This window comes from Suricata suricatta, chromosome 8, assembly GCF_006229205.1.
Source record: "Suricata suricatta isolate VVHF042 chromosome 8, meerkat_22Aug2017_6uvM2_HiC, whole genome shotgun sequence".
Classification (NCBI taxonomy): domain Eukaryota; kingdom Metazoa; phylum Chordata; class Mammalia; order Carnivora; family Herpestidae; genus Suricata; species Suricata suricatta.
Window position 1 is genome coordinate 50,446,134 of NC_043707.1, and position 18,034 is coordinate 50,464,167.

General features: G+C 35.8%; 1 protein-coding gene across 3 annotated transcripts in view; it reads right to left on the reverse strand.

The window, feature by feature from the left end:
• Positions 1-18,034, reverse strand: part of CEPT1 (choline/ethanolamine phosphotransferase 1) — a 39,037-nt gene continuing 21,003 nt past the window's right edge. For 2 of the 3 annotated variants that reach the window (XM_029946845.1, XM_029946846.1), the window contains exons 5-9: positions 9,364-9,448; positions 2,601-2,732; positions 2,027-2,185; positions 1,384-1,509; positions 1-781 (exon numbers count right to left, since the gene is read on the reverse strand). In XM_029946845.1, coding sequence (XP_029802705.1) covers positions 662-781; positions 1,384-1,509; positions 2,027-2,185; positions 2,601-2,732; positions 9,364-9,448 — 622 coding nt within the window. In that variant the 3' untranslated portion in view covers positions 1-661. Of the gene's footprint in view, positions 782-1,383; positions 1,510-2,026; positions 2,186-2,600; positions 2,733-9,363; positions 9,449-16,337; positions 16,423-18,034 lie in introns of all 3 variants that reach the window. The other variant, XM_029946847.1, reaches the window with a different exon arrangement.

Sequence of the window (18,034 nt, forward strand, 5' to 3'; positions counted from 1 at the left end):
TGGCTTTCAGGTCATATATTTATTTAAAAAAATAAAATGGATCAACAAAGTTACCACATTATTCTGCATGCTAACAGGATTTCCCAAGCCCATGAGAGAAACCATTTCTTGAGCAATAAAAAAAATTACGTCCTCAGCAATGTAAAGATAGGAAACCTTTCAGTTCAAATTCAAGGCCTTTATCACTAATTCCATCGCACAAGCCAGCGGGATATATCTGTGCCACAAGCCGAGCTCCTTAGTAAAGAAAGCTTGAGAAGAGACTAAACAAGGATGTCACTAAAAGATGATGATTTGTTAAAATTATAAAGCAACCATCTTTTGGCCTGCATGAGAAATTCTACATGAGAAATCTCCACCACTGGGAAGCTGCTCCCCAGGACAATTTTATTCTGAATCCAGGATAATTACAAACACATGGCAATTTTTCCTGCATGCTTCCTTGGGCCAAACCCTGTATGACAACATGTACAATTACAGGATGGGACTTGAAATTCCCATTCTCACACAGGATAATTAAGGAGTGTTACCAATAACAAAGAAAAGTTATACAACATTGATTATTATAAATTATATTTGTTCTTATCCACCCCATTCTCCTTAATATGTTCGGATTCTTTCCTGCAGAAAACGTGAGTTTCCTGTAGAATCAAGTATGTCATTAATGATGATTAGAATGAGCTGTAGAGACCTTGATTCTGAAGACGTGTATGTGCAGGTGAGACGCAATCTGATTGCAAACACTGACACAGTAGCGGATCAAATCAAAGAAAGAGAAGACCTGGAAGGAAAGAGAGTGTCAGATTCTCAGGACCTGCTTAGGTGAATCCTAAACTTCCTGAAAATAGGGAAGGGTGGCTTCCTTCTTCCCCTCTTTTCAGACACGTCTTCAATTCCATACAATACCTCAATTTCCTCATGGACGTCTCCTGTATGCTAAGGATCAACAACCTCTTTCTCAGAGAGATACTAAATATTATAGGCTTTGTGGACCATACTGTGTTCATCTCAGCTGCTCAACCTTTGCCACCATAGCATTAAAGCAGACACAGACAATATCTACGTGAATGGCCATGGCTGTGTTCCAATAAAACTTTATTTATAAAAAACAGGCCACTGGCACACAGGATGTATGCAATTTATCAGTTCCTGCTTTACAGTCAGAAATCTGGAATTTTTGAGCCCTGATGTAGGACTAATAAGAATAATGCAAAAAATGGCTCAAAGATCAAGCCACAAGAAACTCTTACAAAGTCCCCTAAATACGGTCTTCTGACATTCAAAATCATTACAATTATGGTATCTATCTTTCAGGACTGACCCACAGAAACAAGAAAACAAGTGGCTTTCAAATCATGAAATGGGACACAGAACAATACTTACCAGGGCAATCCAAAGTACAATATATTCATCAATAAAGCTGTTAAAATATTGGTCCAGAAATAAAAGTGCTGGGCCTATGAATGCTGTGTCATGCAAATGCATTTCACTTTTAGTCATGTGTGCCACCTGAAAACAAAAGAGAATCTGTGATGCAGGCACTGTCATATTAGAGCAACCATGAGCCACACACAGTAAAAATCAGTTTTGTCCTCAAGTTCAAGTTGTGCTCACAAGTTTCAAGAATTATTTAAAAGCTGAACTTCCAAAACTAAAAAACTGGCAAGAATTATGTGTGAGAGCTATCCACCACGGGACAGACCATGTCCACTAAGCCCTCCCAACACATGCTTTTCCATAAACAGCCTTGATTCAAGTCTACAGATGGAGACTGAAGGATGATCAGCTAAAGCACCAAATTAAACTGTAGCAAAAAGAAGGGCTGTGGAGGTCCAAGAGCCTTCCGGTAACCTCCAGTGGTAGCTTCACAGAAGAGTAAGAACAGTTCCCATGTTATGTCCAGGGCTCTTGACTGCAGGAGAGCAAACTCCAGAACTGCTCAGAAGCTGTGGGATGAAAACTAGGGCCATAAAACCAAAATGAGATGAATGTTAAACATACAACAAATAAAAATTTTAGAGCTTACCACAAGCTTATTAGTGATTTTAGCAGACACAAAACCAAACGTCAGTATATAAAGACAGGGGTGCTTTTCAAAAAGCTGAACTGCTGATTTCTTGTAGATCATTGCAGCTAATGTGATCACTGATCCAATATGGAGAAAAGGAGAAAGGACGCTTGTTCCCTGTGCAGAGTAAAGGGAAGAGAGGAATGAACGGTCAGCTACAACATGGATTTGTTGTAAGGAAGATCAACTCAGACTTTTAAGAACCTCATGGTGCCTGACGGCCAGCAGTTTCTGTAACTGAACACCAAAGAGCTAATGAAGGAAGCAGCAGCACAGGTTGGTCAGGCATAAACTGAGGATTTTACTTATGTTGCCAGGTTTATTTTACAAAGCAGATGATATTTTTAAAAATATACATATATAAATGCATGGGTGTGTTGTCTGTGTGTACATGCACAAAAAATGCACGTAAGCATACACATGTAAGCAGAAAGTCTAAATTAACGAGTGTTTTATATAATTCAAATGGAAAAGCAACTACAATACCATGTCCTAGTATTAACAATTATGGGGAATCTTAACATGTACTCACTGCTATCGTTGATCCATTTTTTCCAACACCACCTGTGAAGATCACCCGGAAGTAATTTGTACAGGAAAATATGGTCCCTGCTACAGTACAGAGTGCAGGAAAAATTTTCATTTGGATATTCAGCACTGGAATCTTTAACGGGTAGAGAGAGAGAGAGAACAATTAAAATATATACAAATTGAAATAAGAAATTACATTTGGTTCATATTCCCATATATCCTCCATTCCCTCCAGTTTAGCAAATACTTAAACTCATGAAATTTCCCTCTTTTCATTATAAACAATATAACAAAGAGAAGAGGCTATGTAGAAATTAATCTCACTTCTCATACCAAGCTTTAAAAAAATTACTGATCCAACTTTATTAAACTGTGTCACAAACTAAGTAAATTCACCTAATGCATCCCAGAAGTCTGGCAACAGTAGAACAGACTGTCTTCTGGACTTTTTATAAATGAAGTGTACTTTGCTTTTTTCTTTGCACATCTTTGGAACTCTGCCTCTAAATCTGTAGTTTGTTACTAATTGTTATGAGAGACAGTGTGGAGCATAAAAGACTAGAAATATCTGCAACTGGGTTAAAAAATATGCAAACTAGAGAATGGAAGACGAAGGCTGTACTCAGAGGAGTTCTCACCTCCAAACTACTAGGATACAAGCAGCTAGAGAAAGCAGAGGGTAGCCAAGAAGACAGTCGTATGCAGGGCAAAAAAGACGTCAAGCACATCCAAGCAGGTACAATTGTGTATCCAAAATTTCAACATGTTAAATTTTGAAAAGAAGCAAATAATGTATTTTTATAGCATAATGAAAATACAAAAGCATACTGAAAATGCAGATTAATTTACCTAAGTGGGGGGGGGGCACAGCTAAGTGCACTGGGATCGTGTATTCAGTCTTGCAAGTACAATATCCATCATTTAAAATGAAATACTCTTGTCCTAACTTTTTAAAATCATTTAAGACTGCCTTCCTGGGGCGCCTGGGTGGCTCAGTCGGTTAAGCCTCCGACTTCGGCTCAGGTCAGATCTCACGGTCATGGGTTCGAGCCCCGCGTCAGGCTCTGTGCTAACAGCTAGTTCAGAACCTGGAGCCTGTTTCCGGTTCTGTGTCTCCTTCTCTCTCTGTGCCTCCCCCTCTCATGCTCTGTCTCTCTCTGTATCAAAAATAAACAAAACATTAAAGAAAAAAAAAGACTGCCTTCCTTTTTGCCACCTCTCACTTAGCTTTTCTGAAGGCTCATATTTTGCCCAATATGTGTTGAGAACAAAGCAACATAAAATGATATATTCTATTAACAGAAACAAATAAGTATAGATACAAAACTCCAGAAGCCCATAGGGTTTAATAGGCAATAAGTTCTTATAATGAAAACATTTTAATTAGGACTGTTTATACTTTTTAGGGCTACCATTTAAATACCAAATAGGAAATGTCACATTTCCTAATTTTTTTGTACACATAAAACCCATATAAAATTGGTAGAGACAACAATTCTAATGTTAATATACTCTATTTCTTCAAAACTCTTAAGAACTCAGTTTGTTTATAAAACTCTATGACCTCTTGCAAAACTGTAGCTCTAAAAAAAATTGTAATCAACTGTTCAAATTTCAAGTTGTACTGTGGCAGTGTTTAGTTTTCTAAAATGAAGTAGGTCAACTTAAAAATGAAGCCCAGAACTTTACGGGGCATCCTAAATGGTGTTCTTCCTTCCCTAATTTATTTCTAAACCCTACAGCACAAATTCAACGTTTGTTTACAGTAAAGGAGAAAATCAACACCATGGCTGTTCTGAGCTCTAAGATTTTTCTGCTCTGGTTCAGAAAACTAGGGATATTACATCCTTAATCTGAGGCACCTGGATTAAATTTAATATCCTGGCTAGTTTTCTTTTTCCCTCCAGAGACAAAGGACCTGTATGGCAATGGGGGAAATACTATACTCCGTCAGATTTCAAAGGAAGCAAAGCATTCATCCATCACAGGGGCTTGCTTGTATTAGGGCCCGGGTATCGAATGAGCGCCAACTCTGGTGTAGCAGTCATCTGTGCCACAACTGAACTGAATACTACCACAACTATAATTAAAATTTGGTGAAAATGCTGTAGGTTCATGGAAATGGTTGCCTATTGAAAGAAGAAAGAATAAACAGAAATATTAAAGAAGCCAGGAAAATTAGTAAATGGCTTGAACCACAAAGTAAGCAAGCTATAGACTTAGTAGCAAAGTATCATAAACATTCTTTAGACCCTCTCCACTTCCATCATACAGGATAGCTATGTACACCAAACCCTAAGTTTCTGAGTGTAGGATTTTGTTTGCAATGATTTTTATATTCTCTCTAGAGTCATGCATATTGTAAGCGCTCAATATACCCTTGCTGAATGAAGATTAAGATCTTCTCCCTTCCTCTTACCCTCTATATAGAATTACTGTTATGGGAGAAGAAGAAGATACATCGTGCCCCCACATTACAAAGGAAAAAGAATGTTAGCTACAAGAAAACCTGAGGCAAAGTGAAGGGAGCTGGAATGAAAGGATCCCGAGCCTTATCAGGCAATCCCTTAAAAATCAGCACCCACTGAACCACTTATAAAAAGCACCAAAAGTGTTGCCATTTTCACCTCCCACCCAAGATCAAGGAGGGTGGGCACATTCTGTTTATCCCCAATCTTTCCCTTTCTGGCCTCCTCTGGGAACTCATCCATGGCACCTAACATGCATGCACTCTACAGAAATACAAGAAAGCTACACTGAAAACATACCTTTATCAGAGCTCTGGGTCTTTTAGACTAGCAAGAGTAAGAACTCCCTTGGGTCATGGTGTCTGCTCTATTGCCAGCAGAAAACCCTCTGGACTCATGCTATCAAATTATGCATCTAAATAATATCAATCTAATGTAATTCATTTTAAATAAGGTTACAGATGGAAAAGCAATTATTAAATCTCAGATTTATCATATTACAACAGACATGTTCTGATTCAATAGTTTGGATTAATATAGAATATCAATTACCAAACTGTTAAGACTAGTTTTCTTAGGGGCATAAAAAAATGTTCTTATGGGTTTTGTAAATTTCAGCAGAAACACAAAGTATCATTTTGAGGCTAGATACTACTAACCTTCTTCCAAACAATGTGGCAATGCTTGTTTTTAAATACTTTGAATATAAGTGATTTCCATCAAACTTTAATATAACAATAATTACAGCATCTACCAAGTGCTTAAAGAAAATCACCATGTCTACATTATTTAAGTCTAATTACACTTCTTCAGTCTAAGGAATGAGACACAAATAGATTATACTACATAGTAAGTCTTTAGTTCCACCTAAGGAATTCTGAAATTTCACCTGTAGTCTCACCACATGACTTAAGTGGATTCCAGAAGGTATCTCATGGTTTCAAACACATTTAATCAACTATTACATTTAAAAGAATCAAACATCAGGGGGCGCCTGGGTGGCTCAGCCTGTTAAACTCTTGATCTTGGTCCAGGTCATGATCTTATGGTTCCTGAGTTCGAGCCCTGCAGAGGGCTCTGTGGGGACAGCGTGGAACCTGCTTGAAATGTTCTCTCTCTCTTTCTCTTGCTCTCTCTCTCTGCATACCCCACTTGTGCTCTCTTTCTCTCTCTCAAAATAAATAAAAATAAACTTAAAAAAAATCAGATTACATATGGGTCCCTTTCAAGATGATGATAATTCTCCTTAAAACAAAAATAAACAAAGAAAAAAACAGTGATAGGATAAAAAATAGTTTCAAGACATTCCAAAAGAATATATTCTTTTGGGAAAAGGAATACAGAAACATCAACAATATGGATTGTTGTTTTGTTTCTTGCAATGTGTAAACACATGCACAGACTTTTGTGCATGAAAATAATTTCTTCCCTTAAGAAAAGAAAAAAAGAAAAACAACAAAAAACAACCCAAACCAACAAAATTAACTACAAACTTAGTAAAAACCCACCTCTCTGAAGAAAAAGCAGCAAGAAATGGGTAATCCATAAGATGCAGATATAAATCAGTTACCTTTGCAAAAGAGCTGATATTGTGAAATCAGCTTTATAAAGACATTTGGATTGTTTGGTTATTGTAAACCAACAATTTGCTTCCTAACTATTGATAAAAACTTTTTAATGAGGATTTGGAAAGCAATGTCCATTTCACGCCTTCAACTTCAAGAAAGATGAAAATTTGACATTTGGGCCCCAAACAGGTATCTTTCTCCCATTTTGGCACACATATCAGTGTAAGTATTACACGTAATCTTTCCTAAACTAATGTAATGAAATTTGAAACAGCATATTCAGCATTAAACCCAAAGGGCCAAGTAAAAAGAAAAAAAGAAATATAGTGGTCTTAAGTCAATTATGGGAATCTGTACTAGGAAGCTCAAAGAACACAGAATATTTCTTTCAGCCTCCGAATATCACCAGATTAGTCAGGCCTTTCCCTTTCCGTCAAAAGATGGGAAGAGTAGGGCCACTAACACTTAGACAAAGGCCTGGGAACTGGTTTCTCTACTGCAACCTAGCCTCACTCCTACTGGAATTAGATTGCTGGGGATTTTATTTCAGTCTTGGATCTGAGAGTTCCCAAGGTTACTTTTGAAAATATATAATTAAAAAGAGATGATTGTATTATCTTAATTATCAATATAGGACAAACGATTTGATCCTTTTAAAAGAAAAAAAATCCATCACTCCGTTAAGTTCATGTATATAAACCCTAGTGGAAAAGGTGAAACAAGGGTGCCTGAAACAAATTCACTGCCAGGCACCACCTAAAAAATATATGCATACAGCCTATATCTTCATTTGTAATAATGCTTTATGTATTTCCATACGGATAAGGATATATGGTATATATACCTGACACTGACTTGTTTTGCAATGATCAAGGCAAAAATCACAACCAAAAATCACAATTTTTTGGTTACTGGTATGATGAAACTTTATGGGCAATTTATATACATTTAAGATATTCAAAATAATTTTGGAGGAGGGGAGACTTTGGTATAAAACACAAAGCCTATGAATATAATAATACAGTCAAGGGATACAAAAAATTTAAGTCAACATACAATTGACCCTTGAACACCATGAGGGTTAGGAGTGCCTACCCATCCCACCCCCCGTGCAGTTGAAAATCTGCATATAATTTCTGACTCCTCCAAAACTGAACTACTGTTGACCAGAAGCTTCCTGATTAACACATATTTTGTATATGTATTATATACTATATTCTTATGGGAAAGGAGGCTGGACAAAAGAAAATGATACTAAAAAAATCATAAGGAACAAAAAATACATTTATGGTACTGTACTATATTTATTAAAAAATTGTGTATATTGGATCCTTGCATATCAAACCTGTGTTGTTCAGGGTTCAACTGTGTATATAAAAACAACTATATTTAACTTGCTGGAAAACAGAAGTAATAAAATTCTTTCCCTATATCTTTGTTATCTCTCTGTATACCTATACCTGAATTTATGGAGCTCAGATTTCAAAGCCCTAGCAGCTTTTGAGACTCATGTGTAGGAAAGATGTGAATTTGAATGAAAGTACATACATGACTGGATAGCTTCAGAATTTTCCTGGCTGACTACGGATTAGTTTTATCCCTTTACCTCCTCCTTTCTCACAAAAGGTATTGAACAATTTCTGGTCATGAATACTTAGGGAAGTATGTCAATGACACCTCCTCAGATATCTAGTTTATCCTCATAGAGTGAATTAGGTACGGGAAAGATCTCGTTCAGTAAATTTCCATATACCTTAAAACTAATCTGATTTTTAAGAATTATGTTTGTTTAGGAGTAGTAAATCTTTTGGTGAGATCACACCAAATGAATGGCCAATTCTGAAGGCATGGTGGTAGTGATCAGCACTTAACCAGACCAGGGAGTACAAAAAACTGTGACTCCGATCTAGAGGAATACATGGCAATTGGAAGAGCAGCTTTCACTGACGGCTTATTACTTGATACACATGGTTCTAAGGGCTTTACATGTATTACTCATTTAACAAAAAAGAGTAACCCTATGAAATAGGTACTATTATTGTTCTCATTTTACAGAGAAGGCAACTAAGCCACAGAGAGTTGAATAACAGTTAAATTGTGAGTGTGTTCCCATAACAGGCAGTGGAACTCGAAGGAACTCAGGCAGTCTGGTGCCTAAGCCTGTGCTCCTGGCTTGCATGTTATACCTGTTACGTACCCTCTTTCGAAGTTTGTGGAAAAAATATGTGTGCTTACAGGTCAGGTTGAAAATCAAGGTCCTGGCTTGTTAAAACAATTCTATCATATCAATTATCAATAAGCATTTATTCTGTTTGGGGGCTAATTAATTTACTACCCCAAATTTGTTATTCAGCTTTAAGCATATGATAGAAAAACAGGTAGACTCCTAGAGCTCAGAAAGAAAAGAAGCCTGCTTTAATCTAGTCATTGGTTACCCCGCTCTAGTACCCGCTGTCTCCTCAGATGCAAAATGGGATGACAAATAAGAATTCAGATGGTCTTCAAAAACAATAGCCCTGCAACAGACCTCAAATTCCACCTGACTCCAAGCAGCAAAATTCACCACGACCTAAAGAGAAGTTTGTGTCCTACCATTGCTGCGGCTTTTTGTTTTCAGAAAGAATAAAATAATTTTACATATCACCCTTTAACTGGATTATCCTATATTATAAAACACAAGCAAAAGACAACATGCATTACATGGGATACACAATGTGAACAGAGTTACCATAGATTGCCAAAAAGGTGGTCCTCCAATCACTGCCAGCAAATGCATGATTATTATGAAGATTTGCACTTCAGTCACATCAATTCTGATTAGGTACAAAAAGCCAAAAAAGCAGAATTACTCAAAACAATTTCAAGTTAATTACTTGCGAGCTTAGCAGCATTCCTCTATCATGCACAATAGAAAAAAATCTCAAATATTGAGGAAAGGGGAGAAGGAGGTGTCAAAAATTTGTTATGAGCAAAATCAAATAAAATCCAGAGGCTTTTAATTTAATTTGATGAATTTCACAGAGCAATAAAAACCCCTCCTTTCCATAGGAAATTTTCAGACTCATTGAAGTTGGGCTGAAACTACAGCCTAACCTTTCCCACCAAAAAAAAAAAAAAAAAAAAAAAAAAAGGACCAGGCGCAGGGGCAGGGCATATGTCATATGTGTATTAAATTGTGAGTGTCAAGCAGAGGGACTATGTTGCACTGCCATATCATATGAATCCTGAAGCCAGGGCTTTGTAGTACCAAATAGAGGAAATGGCGAGTTTTCACTAAAGTAATATAAATTACTTCGATCTTATAAAACTTACTGCCCTTTAGTTATATTCATTTAATGCCTTCTATGGTAGGGGTGTGAAGAGAAAATTACACCCAGTTCTCAATCAAATTCTTATGCTTATTAGGTGAACTACCCTAAGATTTCTAGAAAGAAGAACTGAAAAGCAGCCAAGAATTAGTTTGAGGTTGCTGAAAGTGATCTTACAGTCAAGAAAAGACAAACCTGGTACAAAAACAGGGCAGCAGAAATTAGAAGTCTGAAAGTCTGAAAAAAAAAAAAAGAATATGGACAAAAAGATTGAGGAGCAAGGCACAAACTGACATTCTTTTCCTCCTACAGATTAGACTTTATATTAATTTTGAGATTATCCAGATTATTGGATTCAAAATTAAACTTCTCACAATTTATCCTACAGATATATTTGCACAAAATGTTTGTACAAGGTTCTTTATTACAGAATTATTTATAAGAGCAAAGTTTTTTAAAATAGCCCTCAATGAAGGAACAGTTAGAGAAATTATGGTACTTTCATACAATGGAATATTTGGTAGCTTTAAAAACAGAGTGGGTTGCTCCCTACATAGTGATATGGAAAAATATCAATGATATATTAGGTGAAAAGAAATGTTGCAGAATGTATAAATGCTATTGTGTGTGTGTGTGTGTGTGTGTGTGTGTATGTGTAAAAAAGAAAAACAATATTGTTTTTATTTTTGCCAGTAATTACATAACAAATTTCCAGGAGGATACATTATAAACTAACAACAGTGGTTACCTACTGGAGAGCACAGTATGGGAATGGACAGTGGGAGAGGAGGATGGGAAGGAGACCATACACTGTATAATGTTAGTTTTAAACAAAGTGAATAATTTATCTATTAAGGTAAAATTTAAAAAAAATAGTCTAAGAAAAACAGGTAACAACAGCAAGAGGATTCAATTCTCGGAGCAGAATGGAGCCCCCATTTCTAAAACTGACACAACATATACTGTGAGCTAGATATGCAAGCTTGCATGCCCATAATAAATAAGTTGATACCAGTCTCTCACAACTAAAAAAATTGAGTTTTGTTTGCTCAAGATTTTTTTTTGAACAGAAGCTTATTAATTTGCAAACATATAGTGATGTAGTTATCTTTACATACACATTTATTGGGGGAAAATGGACTGAATTAGGCTAGAAAGAATCTGTAGAGCTGACCTGATGAGTGGTGTTGCCAATAAGGGGAATTACACTCAGTAGCAGGTTCAGGAGACTAAGCAGGTGTCAGAGATGATCGACTCTGTCTTGGGTGGAGGAGGGTAGACATCTTACAACACTTTGCTGGATATATGAAGTAGCCTTTTGGGAGGGGAAGGGCCAGAAGTATAGAATTACAAAATAAAAATGGAGGGAACCTCATGCAATTAATCTTTGTACCTTGGATGAATGTAAAAGAGAATGGGAAACATGAAAGATCTTTATAAAGCCCAGACTGAGATTCCTAAGGAAACTTCTATGGATTAGCCTGTTTGAAAATTTTAAAAGACAGAATTTTCTAAACCATTCAGATACTATCACTGTATTTAGATCAACAATGCCTTAATGTTAGGAGAGAAAGCCAGGGAAAACTTACTTACCAGTTATAGGTAGTTAAGAGTATTTTTTCCCTGTTTGCTTATCTGATTTAGAGGAATACTCAGTACTCCTAAATGAGACCCTCCTGCTCTGAATCATGAGAACCGCCAGCCCCCACTCCTAGAGGTGTGGCTCTAATCTTGACTGTCAGTTAAGAGGGGGCAGTAAGAGGCCATCCCTAGAGACAAAAACTAAGGGAACTTAGAGGAACTGGTGGCAGAAGTGATAAACAATGAACAAAAGAGTCAACGATTCTCCTTAGAAAAGAGTTGGTTATATAGCAGCCCATTTTCCTACCTTTCCACTAAGTCTCCTAGTGGATTAATTGATGGTACCATACATTAGGAGGGGGCTCATTTTACTCCTTTTGTCTGAGGAGGAAAGACAGTTACCCAGAAAGGGGAATGTTATGGAAAGGCAGGAATGTGGCATTTCTAGTCACTTCCTTATTACTCTTTTCAAAATAATAACATGGGTGGAAAATTCCCAAATGTTGGACTACTTCTCAAAAACAACCAAAAAATCATCCTCCAGAACTACACCAAAAATAAGCCCTTTGAGATAAAAAGAATATGTGGTAAAGGAACATCTAAAACACCAGAGTAATTATTTAAAAAGACATACGGGAAAACAAATCTCTCATCTACAGCATTAGATTTCCATAGCCTAAATGTTTCAGAGGGGGAAAATTAGATGATGGTACACTTAAATTTCTGTAACCATGAAGGTATTTGAATATCCTGACTTGTTTTGCTTTAAATAATTTCCTGTTTCTACTTTATTTCAGTAGAGGTTGTCAAAGTAGAGAAAGAACTTGCCCAACTGCTTGGTATAATCCACTCAAATTACTACAACAAGCCAGCCACAAACAACATTCTAATGGCCATCACAGAAGAAAAAAGAAGCAAACCCAGTTGCGGAGACTAAGCTCCACCATTCTTTTGATGAGGAGGCTTAAGTGTGGCAATCAAATAAACTTTAAATATTTGTAATAAATCCCCTGGGCCCATCACTCCTAACAACATCTTAATGGTCTACTGACTAAGAGGTAAAGAGATCATGGTATGTTAAATGAATAGGAGTAACTTTAACTTCTCAGCAAGGAACAGAAAATCTCTCTAGTTGGGAGTGAGGAACTCAGGGGGTCTTCATAGCAACAGAAGGGCAGCCTAGATCAGTGATTACATCCGAATTATAGGCTTAAAAAACGATTAGAGGTGTAACAACCTCAAACTACCTAACTTAACTGACTATGAAGAAAATTTCTATTTTAAGTCTCATTTTTACTATTCAGTTTTGAGAGAGATACCTAACAAATGCATCTGGTTTGAATTCCAACAAGACTCAGGAATAATGGGGATGTGAAGGGATTTAAATCACATTCTGTGAAAGTTGGTAAGCACGTTAATCATCTTTTCTCTGAAATTTTTGTCTTTCCACTCACTCTAATACAAGTTAATCTATTTTTCTTATATGTGTGACAAATGCATTCAAAGATACATTTGCAGTTAACATACAAACATAATTTTGTTGTTGTTTAACTCTACATAGTAAATGTAATTGTGTTATAATTTGGGTTGGCTGTTAGCTTAGTTAACATAGAATATGCACTAGGGTTAAATTCACAATGTCAAAGAAACCCAGATTTGTACGATTTGACTTGTGAACTATTAATTATTTAAAAAGAAGAATTTTGTTTAGAAAGACACCCACTGAAGGTGTCTGGAATCCTCTTCAAGAATTAGATTGTTATTAATCACAGATTTGCAAGTACTTGTAAATGGATCTGAAATTCTAGGGAACTTCTGCATGACCAGAACATTTATTATACCAGAAATACCACACACGGGTGGGGTGAAGTCTTGGTAGACTGCAACCAAGACTGGCCCAGAAATTGCTCATACTGCCTTCTAATATTTTACTTTCTCCCTTGATAATGGACAATCTGGGCATGGAAAGCTCAATGTTAAGTAACATTAACTGGACAGGTGAATGATAACTAGGATATTTTAAAATCAAGTGTTCTAGGGCACCTGGGTGTTTCAGTTAAGCATCTGACTCTTGATTTTAGCTCAGGTCATAATCTTACAGTCATGGGACTGATCCCTATTTTGGGCTCTGCACAGATAGCATGGAGCTTGCTTGGGATTCTCTCTCTCCCCTCTTCCTTTGTCCCTTCCTGTTCGTGCATTCACACACACGCTCTCTCTCTCAAAAAGTGTTACATACAGAGAAAGCCTAAGCATCTATTTTTGAAATAAGCTGAATTATTTAAAACCATATTATCTACCACATGAAGGATTATGTGGATCTTTAGATTATCTGGGAAGACTAAAAAATACAACCACCACCCATCCAGTGATTTTTGAGTAGGAAGAGAAAATAGCCAAAGGTTAGAATATAAGAAGAGCTAAAATTTAGGTCTCACAATTCAGGGGACAGCCTACCCTTATCACCTCTGGAATCAGAAGAATTAGGAAAGTTCTCTCACCTCATTTAGTAATAATCTTGATGCAATTAAGTGAAGGGATCATGGACCTATTTTTCCTCTCAAACCAGCACAATCAATTCTGGAAGAAATCTGGCAACTGCTGGGAGTTACTAACACAGGTCTTAAAATCAATAAAATAATAGTGGTAATGAACACTTATTATATGTCAGTCATTAAAGTAAGCACATTACATTTTGACTCTTATTAATCTTCACAACTATCCAGGAGGTAGGAACTATTGCCACCATTTTATAGATGAGGAAAGTCGGACATGTTAATGGACTTTTCCAAGGTTACAGGGATATTAGGTGGCAGATATTTGAAAGAAATTGGAAGTGTTGTACCTACATGGCACTAAAATTCTCAAGTTTTAGTTTACTAACCAATCAACTGGGGTAAACATCTGTCCTAGGTTTTTACCTTGTTATTACTAAGGTATCCATGTAGGATGATGCTTCTTGTTTTTTAACACAACTTTCCATAAAACGGTAGAAAACAACAGACAAGAGCATTAGAAGTTTAGATGCAGATAAATTCAATTAACTGGAAACAAACTGTAATTAATGATCAACTCTTTCTAAAGCTTACTTTCCCCCTAAACTTTGAAAAAAAGGAAAGGGAAAAACCCACAAAGAAACATCCGACAGTCTCATTGCAATGATCAAATCAGTTTAAGCAACAAATATTAAAAGCAAAACAAGATCTCTGCAAGTTAGCAACTAGTAAAAGAATGGATTTCCAAAAGATTTTTCTGGATGTTAAAACTAAAATGCATTAGTTTCTAGAAATACTTTAATAGGAAAGGTTATGTAAATATAGGGTTTTTTCCAATCATAGACAAGGTGAAAGTAAGTAATAAAGTGAATATCCTGACTGTTAATAAGAACACTGGGAGAAAAGACCTTTGGGGAGTACAATTAACAATAATAAATGAGACATCAAAAATATATATCTAGACAACTGCAGTGAGAATAAAGTTTTAGCTCTTTGGAGAAAGACCCAGAAGACAGGTTATGGGTAGACGGGTGCTAAAAAAATGATACATTCTGAACTATGCACATTATTCTACCCCAAGAAGAACTCCCACAAATAACTATGCAAATACATTGTAAATTCAAATGAAAATGGCTTTTGTTTTGATTCTAAATCATGTCTACAGTACTTTTCAGTATTTTCTAAAGTCTAAGTTTCTTTTGAAAAAAAGATGTAGACTATCCCTCACTATTAATCCATCCCCAAAGATGTCTCAACTGCTATTGAATAAATGGATTTACAGTGCCACAAGATAACTTTCAGAAAGAACTCTGCTACCAGACTTACTATTTCTATCATATTGTTGAAACATTTGGGGGCATGAGGATTCACTACAGGAAACCTAATGTGGCCCTGTATTGCTAGAAGGATCTGTTAGGTTTCCATATGAACAGTTCCCAAACACTCCCTGAATTGCAAAATAAATGGAATTCAAGTTCTATTTTTCTTGTGAATAAACCTTTCATATTAAAGTGTGAAAGATTCTGGACTATTCTACGGGGAAACTATTTTCTAATAAATCTTTTTGGACTTTTCAAAGTCTTAAAGTCTAAACTATAATTTTAACATGAGAGAAAAAAGATGTATGATTTACTCGGCATTAATTAAGGAATTATGTATTTACTAAAAACAAACCAAACCTGAAAAAGGAGGGCATTCAAAAGATGGTTATGGTAACATGAAAAGCAAAGGATACTTAGTTTTAAAAGCACAGTAAGAAGAAGAAAACAGTAAACAATACAAATAGGAATGAGAATAGCTTTAATTTTTTAAAAAACTAAGATCATGGAAAACAGAAGCAGAAGAATTGGTACTAGATTCCTTAAAGAATATTTTAAAGGAGTTAAGGGAATAAACAGAATCTTTCCTACATTACTATTAAGCATCTTCTCAACTTACTTATCTAAATGGAAACTTTATTCTGTTTTCAAAATATAAATACCAAAAAAAAAAAAAATTCTAGTTAATGGTGGAAAGGTATTTGTTTAAAAAATATTACATAGAGCAAAAATGATATTAGGTACAGTAGGGTGAGAGAGATCATTGTTTTTAGCATCAAATTACCAGGAATATTATTTTCAAAAATTTTTAATAGGGTGGATTTTTATTGCCCTATATATGTTAAAATTATTTTTTTTCTAATAACCTGTTTGCCTGTGAAATACCACCAGGAGACTTTTTATTTTTTGTATTTTAATTAGTCTGTGCATGACAAAGGTGCTGTCTTTATTGAGTTCACGCCACTGTTCATTGGACAGCATGAATATTCTAGCAGTTACCGTGAAGTTCCAGAACCAAGGTCCCAGGGTTCCTGTGAGAAGCTGGCATATTATAATTATGATCTGGGACTCTGTAACATCGAATCTATGCATAAGGAAACAAACATTTCAAAATAACTTTACTCAGAGCTTTTGCCCAAGAGCCCTACAGGTAGCAAAAACATTTAAAAAGTAGCATTCCCCTTATAAAGACATCTAAAGGTTTAGTAATACAGTTTATACAGTACTATTACTATCCTTATGCAAACATGTAGATTTTTTTACCCAAACCAAAATAGTAGAAAAGTATAAAATTCAAACCTTAACACACTGATTAAATGACTTGTAAACAGGCAGCTGGAAACACTGGAACTAAAAACCCAGTTAATTCTTAATTACCTAAGAAGTGACCACTACTTGACAAATGATCACTTTAACTGTGGCATAAGTCCCTTCAGTGCGAGAACCTATCCAGACCTCTCTGGAGAGGAGTGCTTCCAGGAGCCCATGTGTATGTACAGTCACCTGTGTGCCTGAAAAGCCACCAATCCTCCTGTACCCCTTCACTGCCCATCTCCTCATGCTCCTGCCTCTGCTACTCAGTAAAATCAGCACTTGTACGTCACAAGGGCAAGGGGAAACCATGACTTCTTTAGATATGATTAGAACAATATCAAACTGGCCAGCTCCTTGTCCTATTTCCTGATAATCTCTAGTCCAGAACCTTACCCTTTTTCCTCCTTCTCGTCCCTTAATTCCGTACCAGCATTATAACTCTCTACTATATTGGGTTAGCTTATTAGTGGTAAAAATAAGTAATATGTCTAATTCGATCACTAAAGGATGTTGACAAAAAGAGTGGCATATAGAACAGACTTCAAAACCATGTGATCAAAATTAAGAACCAAGGAATTGCTAAAGGTGATAGAAACAGGTGTGATGATCTGAGAGTCCAAACTGGACTCTATGCTTCACATTAATATAAACAGTTGCTTTAAGGTCTTATCTCTAACAATATGATAAAATTAAAATAGAAACAGTCCAAATGAATGACTTATTAACAAAACATACACAGGGAAACTAGAAACTGAAAGGAAAATCTTTGATAATTATTAGTTCATGTGGTACGTCTTAAACTTTTAAAGATACAAATATCCTATTTGGGCATTTAACAGGAAGCTCCCGAATTCTTAATCCACAAAAAGTGGATTCTACATTAACAGTTTAGATTATAACATTAACAGGTTTTAATTACTATGATGTCTGCAAATACTTATTCTTTAGAGATTTCTTGGGTAGAATTGAACTGGATTTCCCAGGCTACCAGTAGAATACATAGCCTATTAACTTTTTTCATTTAACTAGAAAAGAAAAAGTCAGAAGTTATGTGTTTACATAGTTTTAGCTAATGTAAATATGAAACACTAGAAGCATGAATTGAAAAATGTACTAAACACTCTGCCTGCTATAATTATAAATATTAAGTACATTGGAAATGACATCTGTAAAATAGACTCACAGGAGGAACCTTAGATACCATCAAATCCAAAACTCTGATTTACAAATTAGGAAATGAAAGTTCTGGGCCTTGCTCAAGCTGATACACAGACAATAATTTGGAGATAACACTTGAGGCAAGATATACTGATCTAGTTCAATTTATTATAATTTCTTTCTTTTTCTGACTTATGAAAAGTTTTTTTTTCTTTCTGAAATGA